The following is an 11,097-nucleotide window of genomic DNA, read 5'->3' as shown; positions in this document are numbered from 1 at the left end:
CTTTGGTTCTTTCCTTATCTATCTCAACACCATCAACACCTGTCTTATCGTTCTTCTCCACCATGCCAAATCAAGCTCGTCTTCTTGATTTTCATATTCGATCACTAGTTCTCGAAGCTCTCTCTTTGTACCCACCAAATATACAACATCCTAAGTTCATCCTCATCATGGATGATGTGATTTCAGACCCAATCCCCTCACATCTGCCATTGGTGACTACGAGAGCTTGGGAAAAAATGATGATTCTAGGTTCAACTGGGTTTGTCCTTTAAATGAGTGGAGACTCGATCACATTAAACTACACCTTCAAGACCACTTATTCCCCGAAAAAGGTATTTCATTCTCATCGTGCCATTTTCAATGGTTGTGCAAAAACTAAGAAATTTTCATAAACAATGGTCGTGTAAAATTGAGAATATTATTAGTTTAAAACTGAAAAAAAATGATAATATTTTCAGTTTTAACACTAAAAAAATTGAAAAAATTTCTCAGTTTTATTGGATATTTTTGCAAACTGAACTCATTCTCAAATTTAAATTGAGAACATTCTCAGTTTTGGAACTAAGAATATCTCAGTTCTTACCTACAAATCAGATCTCCTGCCCCATCTCTTTAGTCGATTTCATATGCTCTGTTCTGAATCCTAAAATTGAGCAATCAAGTATTTTAAGGGTTGGAGTTACACACACACACAAAGTTGTTGCAAATTGAAGTGATCAAGAAAGAGAATAGATCGAAACGAAAGTGTAAAATGCTGAGGCATCACAAACCTCCAACTTAAAAATCTTCGGATAATTCAAACGATCATCATCATCAAATGTTTGAAAAGATCCATGAAGATGCAGACTCTGCTCTGCGTCTTAGTCGTAAAATTTCTTAGGGACGTTCCAAGTCCTCTTCTTTCTTTAAAGTTGCATCTCTAATACGTTAGATTCAAAAGGGCATGAACATCAATTGCATTCCAAAATGGGACTTGTGCGTACAAAAATTATTGCACAGGACTTAAACTACCACAACTACTATCATTAGGACTTTTAAGTGATTAATTCAACTACATATACATACATTAGATTATAACAACAAATTAATGGCCTCAAATAACCAACAACATAAAAGATAAAAAAAAAAAAAAGGAATCATTTTAATCCCTATTTTAATTCTCGACTGTCACATTTTTTAGAAATGAGCATTAATAAAAAGTATAGTATTTTCAAAAGCAATTTTGCTAAACAAAAAAATCATTAGAAATGAACATTAATAAAAGGGTGCTAATGCCACAAGTGTGTTAAAAACTCCAATTGACTCGTTATATAAACAAATCAAGTTTAAATGCAATTTTAAACTTGTTAAATTCTTAAGTCAAACTTGAACAACTTAATTCTTGGCTCAATAAATTTATACACACTATATAAAATCAAGTTACTTGAATTCAACTCGTGTTCAGTTAAAAACTCGTTCGAAATTGACATTTTATATAAACAAACCAAGTTCGAATATAATTTTACTTGTTTTCAGCCGGTGCAATTACACCAGTGATTTTACAAATTCATCACAAATTTCATTTCGATTAATAAAATTGTTTATTTAGTCAGTTCTTGTGCATAGATCATTCATAAAAAATAAAAAAATAAACCAGATTGGCACGAGCCACAAGCAAACATCAACTCAGCAATGGAAAAAATAGCGATTGAAAGCAAAAAAAGAGTAATCCAAGGTACTGTTTATAACATTATTCCTTTTAAAACCAACTACATTCTGATTCATTTTCTGGTCTCTTGCAAAAGATATTAGATAATAATGCAAATGTTGATTAAGAAGCATTGTAAAAGCAAGCCACATGAACATAACAGATGGTAGAAATTGGCATAATTTTCTAGAGGTATTGTCATCTGATTACAAGACACGAGAGTAATATCTCCACATGTTTCAGCAGATGGAGGAAAGGGGCAAGGAAAGCTACTACTGATCCTTGTACCTCTTCTCCACTTCTTCCAAACTTTGAATCTCCTTGTAATACTTGCAAATGCGGTAGACACACCTGCATCAATGGACCCACATTCAAAAAATATATATATATATATATCTTTAAGCGGTATAGAATATGAATTGCAAACTAAAATAAAAATCCCAGAAGATAAGTTTGAAAGATGGGCCTTTCAGCCAGATGTATACCAATAGAGAAGGCATGATGCAGCACACAGAATAACATTCCTTTGAGCTTTGTAGATCTGCACAGCACACCAAAATGATCGGCTTAATTATAAATTAAACACTCACCACAACATTTAAAACGTCAGAGAGAGAGAGAGAGAGCGAGAGAGTTATTTTTATTTTTTAATTATAAGTAGAGAAAGAGATGCTTGTCATTCAAACAGCCTGCTAGAGATGGGGCCAATCAAAACTTCAACAAATCAGAAGTTTAGCACTCAACCACCTCCTGCCTTGGCTTGAGAAGGCTTGCAAGCAAGCCAGAATTACAGTTTAGGATGAAACATGCTGGTTAACTAGAAAAATAGGGTAAAAGGAAGTTCACTGATCAAATCCAGAAAAGCAACTTGAAATTTAGCAAGTTAATCCTTTACTGGCTTGTCACCAAGATATTTCTCTTGGAAAGTTTCTACATTGATATTCAACAAGGTTGTGTTGGTTTCCGAGAAAGCTTTAGAATGTTGCTTCCATGATTCTCATCATCTGTTAAATGTTAGTTACTTTTGTGGGATGTAGAGAATACAGACAATAATGAGAGACACAGAGAGAGCATTTCTATTTTCAATGACTATAACTACAAAGAAAATTGAAGAGACACAGATGAATGAAAGCATAGAGGACCTTCAAATATTTGGAAAGACTGAATAAAATAAATCTGAGAGATGTTTCATGAAAGATATGCCTGTCTTAGATAATGATGCATCAAAAGGTGAGGGCAACAAATAATTCCACATAACAATGGCAATGGATTTAATTTAACTCATAAACCAAATCATTCATCTCCTATTTGGGGGTTGGAACGAGGATGGGACACTCAAAAACTGGGTAGAGATGGATATGGTTTCCTGTAGTGCCCAGGCTAAAGCTCAGGATATGACCAGTATATATGGCCATGCCATCCCAATTTGCACCAATGATTACGATACATACGACTGCATCCCAATTTGTTGATCCAATTAGGACCACTTTAATAGGCACAATTAAATCAATAATAACTAGTATGGGAACATTTATATAGGAACAGTCGCTTCCTTGTCCCACACTGAAGAGAGAACAAGAAATTCTGCTTTGAGGGATTGCAAAAAGCTCTGTAGTTATGTTGTATTTATGGGTCAAATTAACCTCTTCAACATAAAGCTGTCTTTAGAATCAGATTTACTTAAGAGAACACTTTTCTGATGAGTTCACAGCCATTCACATAAATCTTGAAGGTCTCACAGGATATGGTAGAAAGCAAATTTTCTATCATGCCATATAAGAAAAAAGGTCTGCTTGCAGTGGAGAAGTCTAACTAGTATATGCCCCACTGAGCTCTAGTCCTTGTTCTGCACTTCAGCCACCCATCCAGTAGACTTGGCAAGGGGTTTTTCCGTCCTGAGGTGGGCAGTGCAGGTACCCACTTGAAATAATTAAAGACTACTAGTGAAATGAATAATATAAAAAGCAAGAAATCTAAAGCAGATGTCAACTATCAAGGCTGGTTTTTTATTATAACAAAATGAGTAAAATGACAAATTTCACAATCTCATAATATGAAAAGTCTACAAAGTTGTGTTATAATAACAGTATTCTGTTACAACCTACATGATACTTTTTAGTGATAGAGATGGCATAGGTTAACAATTTCATGACCTATATGTGCAACCTTAAAAAAATCCCAAACCACTAACATGAGGAGCACATTGGAAATGATCATGGAAGAGCTTAACAAACATCACGAGGGATTTCAGCAAGACATGGACCAAGACAACCAAGGGAAAGCCAAAAAAAATCCTAAGTTGTGTTAGTTGACTAAAGTCTGGTCTTGAGAGTAGGTAATTTCCCAACCCACAGCTTGATCAACCAGCATTTATGTGTGCTCAACCAAGTAGGCAGTCCAAAGAGTTCCAGACACTAGTTTGGTCGACCAACGTTAAAGTTTGATAGACCAATGTGGTCATTGTGGTTGATCAAGGTACAAGTTTGGTCAACCAACTGGAAGACACATGAGCTTGTGTTTTTGGTGTGTGTCATTTTAGGTGAGCCAAGAACACCTATATTTGTATTTGTGTATGTTGTCGTCGAGGCTGAGGGCAGGTCCAAGTGAAAACTTGTTTTGTGTTAGTGGAGAAACTTCAACAAGGGAGGCTGGGGGTGGATGTAGGCACAGACAAACCATTATAAATCTTGGTATTCATTTCCAGCTCTTAATTTCATGGGTCTTGATTAAGCAAAATGAATGTAAAATGATTACCCATCTGATATATAGTTGAGAAGACACATAAGATTGGGCATTTATAGACTTAATTACGAGAAGGAACAAAGTTTTCATTGGTAAATATTTTTATAACTAGCTCAAGTCAAACAATCAATTAGAGTTGAAATAAATATAGACCCCTCAGACTAACTTCTTGTACTAAATGCTTCTACAGGAATGCTATATAAAAAATTGAGTAAATTGATTATAAGAAAAAGATATAAAGGGACTAGGATACTCATCCCCGCATAAGAGATTAAAAATTAGAATTTTCCAAAAGCCCTGACGACTGAAGAAAAAGTTCAATTCATACATATGTATGTTTTTCTTTTCATTTCAGCCAAATCTATCATAGGGTTTAAAGAGCTCACATCATGAAAGAAAGGGTGAGAAAAAAAATTCAATTTTATCATTGTCAAACAGGAAAAAATATTACAAAATAATCTCTTGTTTAACATCATAAGGATATAAGACGGGGCACCACTTATCCCATCCTCATTCTCATCTTCCTTTTAAAACTAAGATCAATTATCAAACTATGGCTGGTCAGTTGCAAATATTTTGACATTAAGTCATGACCACATTGAACACACATTAAGACACCAATATTGCTTAACAGCTCTTCAGCCTGTCAAGGACATGTCCACAGGTTAAAACTAAAAGAATATCAGAATAAGAATTATTATTAACGCTAATTCATCTTGCATTTAGATTCAGATTCAGATTCAGATTCAGATTCAGATTACTTACCTAGACAGTAAATCTAACACAAACGACAAAACCAATCCTAAGATCACCTCTAAGAGCTTCCCTCCAACTTAATTATAAGGACCAGACCTAGTTGCCTAAACTTTACATAAAGAGAAAGTTAGCCAACTGACTAATATGAGCAGACAATAGTATAAACACATTAATCCAAGTATTTGCTCTTGCTCTTCAAATACGATTAATACTCTATTGTTAACCATTTAATTCTTGCCTATCATAAAGAAGAAAGCACTTCACAACTGATGAAACATATAAAATATTCTAGCATATGAATAACACAATATGAAGCGTTTAAATTAAGTAGGATTATAAAAACATGGAATATGATTTTTTTTTTTTTTATCATAAAAAATAAAGAATATAACTTTAGAAAAACTAAAAGTAGCGATGAACATAAAGTTTAAATTAACTTTAGAATTCATTTTTTATGACCATAAATTAATATACATCACCTGTCACGCCAAAAACGAACTCTAAAGTTAATTTAAACAAACATAAAGTTGTCAACCATAAATTAGTACATCACAAATGTCAAATTTTATTAATTTAATAATGAATAGATCATCCACAAAAAATAAATACACAAATCAAATGTGTCCTAGGGCATATATCAGAAGGTAGGACGTGCATATCCATGATGTGTTCCTAACATGTCCAACAAGACCATAAAATAATAATAATAATAAATTGGCATACATGTGCCATGTCAAACGCATGTCCGAGGCATCAGGCAGAACTACAACAACAAATTTGAAGTCTACCACCCAAATATATATATATCATCAGGTCCTAAGCAAAAAAAATTAGTCCACTAAATCCCATGAATTTCTATATTTCAAAAATACCTTTATTTATAAGGCTACTCACCACTCAGTAGGCAACAGTTGAACAAAGCAAGTGAAATAAGGATGAGTGAGATTTGTTTTCTCATTCTATGTCAACATTCAAATGATGATAACCATATAATTCTTGCTCATCCAAAGAAAAAAAAAACTAAAACCTATGCATGAGGTCCAATTGAAAGATACAGAGCAAGTCCTAAGATCACCCCTAAAGTTTCACTCAAACCTCCAATAACAAGGACCATGAACAGTGTTCAATAACCACCAATGAATAATTCAATGAAAGTCTGATTACAAGACATAAAGAACAAATATCCAACTGACTAATGTAAGCCCTCAACAGTATCAACCAATCAATCCATGTATTTGCTCTCGCCCTTTCAATGCCATCAGTACCTCAAAAATAAAAATAAAAGAATATTTTCACAATTGATAAAACATCTAAATTGTTCACATAGACCCACCTGACAATTCCAAGCCACTTTGATCTTACTTTTTTTTTTTTTTAATTTATTATTATATTATTAGCAAATAACTCCGCCGGGGTTATTAACAACTCCGCCGGTCCCAAGCCCGGGTTAAGGAGGAGGGTTGTGTGTTAAGTAGCCAACAGCCAACACATAAAAAAAGTCGTTCGAATCTCTTATGAAAATGAATCCTACTTTGAATCGTTTAAATGATAGGTCGTTACCCTCAAGTAACGCGTTGCGCCTGCCTCTGGGTGTTTCGAAAAGTTAGCAAGGGGCCCTGCATCGACGTCTGGGTGTGGTGAAAAATGGGCAAAGGTTCCCGTGTTTTCCTGGACAAGCGCGGGTAAAGAAGCTAGTTCAAGAATACAAGTTTAGGGTAGCCACTTAGAATATAGGAACCTTAACTGGTAAGACGATGGAATTGGTAGATGTTATGATTAGGAGGAGAGTTAGTATAGTTTGCGTACAACAAACTAAATGGACGGATGAGAAAGCTAAGGAAATTGAGGATACCAGTTTTAAACTGTACTATAGTGGTAAGGACAGACGCAGGAATAGGATAGGAATCATAATTGTCAAGGGTCTGGTGGAGAGTGTAGTGGCGGTCACTAGGAAAGGAGATAGGATTATGTTAGTTAAACTAGTTATTGGAGGGAATATAGTGAACGTTATTAGTACATATGCCCCTCAAGTAGGATTAGATGATCAGACTAAGAGGAATTTTTGAGAGTAAATGGATGAGATCTTACAGGAAATACCTGCAGGAGAGAATTTGATTATAGGTGGAGATTTTAATGGCCATGTAGGCATAGATAAACTAGGCTATGAAAGGCTGCATGGTGGATACGATTTTGGTGACAGAAATGAGGCTGGAGAGAGTATCTTAGATTTTGTGTTGGCTTCTGACCTGGTGGTGGCCAATACTATGTACAAGAAGAGAGAGGAACATTTGATAACTTTTAAGGGTGGGTCACTTAAAAGCCAGATAGATTACTTCTTAGTGAGAAAAGTGGACAAACTAAAATGCAATGATTGTAAGGTGATTCCTGAAGAGAGCCTGCCCTCTCAACATAGGATTTTGGTACTAGATTTATGTTTTAGAGGGCAATACCAAGCTAGGAATGATGGTGGGCGTCGTAGGACAAGATGGTGGACGAGATGGTGGGACCTAAAAGGAAATAAACTAAAAATATTTAAGAATAGAATGGATAAAGAAGGTACTTGGGACTTGCAAGATAATGATAACACTATGTAGAACTTGATGGTCAATTGTATGAGGAGAATCTCAATGGAAGTGTTTGGAGAGTCGAAAGGGACGGGACCCACCTCTAGGGAAACTTGGTGGTAAGGAAAGAGGTTCAAGCAGTAGTTAAGACAAAAAAAGAGCGCTTTAAAAAGTGACAGAAGGATAGAACTGAGAAAAACTTTAAGAGCTATAGATTGGCTAATAAGGAGGTCAAAAAAGTAGTGAGAGGCGAAGTTGAAAGTTTATGATGACCTATACACTAGACTCGATAGTAAAGAGGGAGAGAAGAGAGTATACAAACTTGCTAAGATACGATAGAGGAAAACAAGAGATTTTAATCAAGTTAAGTGCATCAAGAATGAGGATTCTAAGGTATTGGTGAAGGATGAAGAGATTAAGGAAAGATGGAAGAACTATTTTGAGAAACTATTAAATGAAGAATATGGAGGTACGACAATAGGGGAAGCAATGGCCAGCAATACGATAAACCAAAACTATAGGTTTTATCGCAGGATTAGGAACTTTGAAGTGGAGATTGCACTTACGAAGATGAAATCAAATAAGGCTTTAGGACTCAATGGTATCCCTATTGAAGCTTGGAAGTGCTTGGGTAAAAAGGAGGTTGCTTGGTTGACTAGATTGTTTAGCAAAATTTTGTTGACTAGGAACATGTCAAATGAGTGGAGGAAGAGTATTTTAGTGCCAATATATAAAAATAAAAGAGATGTCCAGAATTGCAACAACCATAAAAGAATCAAGCTAATGTGTCATATAATGAAAGTGTGGGAGAGGGTGATAGAACGCCGATTGCGAGATGTAAAAGAGGTGTCAGAGAATCAATTTGGGTTTATGCTTGGCAAGTCAACAATGGAAGCGATTTATCTTTTGAGGAGAGTAATAGAAAAATATAGAAAAAAGAAAAGAGACATTTATATGGTGATTATCGACCTTGAGAAAGCATATGATAGAGTGCCCCGAGATATAATATGGTGGGTGTTAGAGAAGAAAGGGGTGACAAAATATTACATTAATGTGATTAGAGACATATATGAAGGGGTGGTGACCACTATTAGATCGTCTGCTGGAGAGACAAATGAATTTCCTATCACTGTTGGGTTACACCAAGAATCTATCTTAAGCCCTTATCTTTTTGCTTTAGTTATGGATGAGTTGACGAGAAATATTCAGGATGACGTGCCATGGTGTATGCTTTTTGTAGACGATATCATGCTAGTGGATGAGACTAGAGAAGGAGTTAACACAAAGTTGGAGATTTGGAGAAAAGCACTTGAATTGAAAGGATTCCGGATAAGCAGAACTAAGACAAAGTACATGGAATGTAAATTTAGTAACAGTAACAATAAAAACAGAGGAGAAGTAAAGATTGAGAACCAAGAACTGCCTTAGAGTGAACATTTTCGTTATTTAGGATCGATTATCACAACAACGGGAGAGATTGATACGGATGTGGCCCACAGGATTAAGGCGGGATGGTGTAAGTGGAGAAGTGCGTCTAGATTACTGTGCGATAAACGAATACCCACTAGATTAAAAGGTAAGTTCTATAGAATGGCTATTAGACCGGCGATATTGTATGAGACGAAGTGCTGGACAACCAAGAAACAACATGTAAATAAGATGAGTACGGCTGAGATGAGGATGCTAAGGTGGATGTGTGGCAAGACCAGACAAGACAAAATTATGAATGAGTGTATTCGGGAATAGGTAGGAGTAGCATCGATAGAAGATTAGTTGAGAGAGAATCGATTGATATGGTTTGGTCACATTCAATAGCCGACCCCATTTGACTAACCTTGTAAATAGAGATATAGATCTACTTAATTTGACTAACGAAATGGCCTTTGATAGGGTAGCGTGGAGAAGAAGGATAAATAGACTCAAGGCTAGGCTTGGTTTGGTTTGGTTTATTATATTAGCAAATGACATAATGAAGATAACCCAATAATAACACAATTAATTAAAAAAAATGTCGATACTGCAAGATTTTGATATCAAAATTGTAACGATTCTGTTCCAGTTAATTAATGAATCAAAATCAATCAAAGAAACTAAAAAGAACAGTGTACCGATTTCTCGTAGCGATCTCTTTCAGAAGCGGTGCAGCTCTCGCCGCTGCACATCAATCGGTGCTCGTTCTTCCAATAGATATCTAAAATATAAAAACCCTAATTTAAAATGGAAAGTAGAAAAGAAAACATTGGAAGAAGTGAAAATTACAGCATAGGAAAGAGAGAAAGACCTAGGAGCTGGAAAGCAGAGAAGGGGACGATGAACAAGGAAGGTTGGAGGATGAGAGAGATGAGAGAGACGAGGCGAGACTTGACGAGCTTTGGAGAAGGTATGGTTAGAAGAATCGCAATCGCAGCCTCGGCAGCCACCACGTACATCAGTATCATCCATTGCAACGCCATTTTCTTCTTTCTCTTCGCTGTTTGCTCTCACTGAGTCGTCTTCTTCTTATTCTTCTTCTTCTTTGCTGCTGCTGTGCTTTCTTCTCTCAGTTTTGGGGACTTTACTTAACAACGAAGCTTTCAGAAGGTTCCTTACAAAATCTTTTTTATCATTGTAGCCGAATAAATTATAATTTAAATTACAACAATGTTAGAGGGTCATAATTTTTGTGGTCACAATGACTCAAAACTGTTAAAATGACGTCATTTTGGGTGCAAAACATGCAAAAACGATGTCGTTTTAGCGGTTTTAAGCCATTATGACCATAAAAATTGTGACCCTCAAACATTTTCTTTTAAATTATTCGATGAAATAAAATAAAATATATTTTAATACTTAAGCAATGTAAGGTTTAGAAGTAAGTTATTTTAGTTAATTTATTAATTTTTCATGAAAATATGTTTAGATAAATTATTCGATAAAATAAAATAAAATATATTTTAATACTTAAGCAATGTAATGTTTAGAAGTAAGTTATTTTAGTTAATTTATTAATTTTTTATGAAAATATGTTTAGAAAAATAAAAAATGATGTGATTGAGGTTTGGTTTGGAATTTTTAAAAAAAGAAAAAAGTCAAAAAGTTACAAAAAAAAAAAAAAAATTAAAATTTATCACTATTCACCAAAAACAAATATTAAAAAAATTAATTTAACACATAATAACATTTTAGACAACTCTGCAGTACAACAGGCGGAGGTGATTTTTTGGAAAAATTGCATGGTTTTAGGTGTACAAATAGCACGGTGCTATTCGGCCCGTAGGGGCCCATCACGGGTCTCGTTTTAATAATCTGAACCGTCAATGTGTAAAACTCGTTGAGTACTACATGCCTATAAAAAATCACGTTGATCGG

At 35.0% G+C, this 11,097-nt stretch overlaps 1 protein-coding gene across 1 annotated transcript; it reads right to left on the bottom strand.

Annotated features, from left to right (window-relative positions):
• Positions 1-1,705: 1,705 nt before the first annotated feature.
• On the bottom strand, positions 1,706-10,461 carry LOC114280794 (uncharacterized). The gene is made up of 4 exons (XM_028223176.2): positions 10,031-10,461; positions 9,858-9,940; positions 2,173-2,228; positions 1,706-2,038 (listed from the first exon to the last, which is right to left on the bottom strand). Exons 1-4 carry the CDS (start codon positions 10,200-10,202, stop codon positions 1,960-1,962), a joined length of 390 nt encoding a protein of 129 aa, XP_028078977.1. The 5' UTR covers positions 10,203-10,461; the 3' UTR covers positions 1,706-1,959.
• Positions 10,462-11,097: the final 636 nt, after the last annotated feature.

Source organism: Camellia sinensis, chromosome 15, assembly GCF_055761805.1.
Source record: "Camellia sinensis isolate YWXY chromosome 15, ASM5576180v1, whole genome shotgun sequence".
NCBI classification, from domain to species: Eukaryota; Viridiplantae; Streptophyta; class Magnoliopsida; order Ericales; family Theaceae; genus Camellia; species Camellia sinensis.
This window is presented reverse-complemented; position numbering and strand designations above follow the sequence as displayed.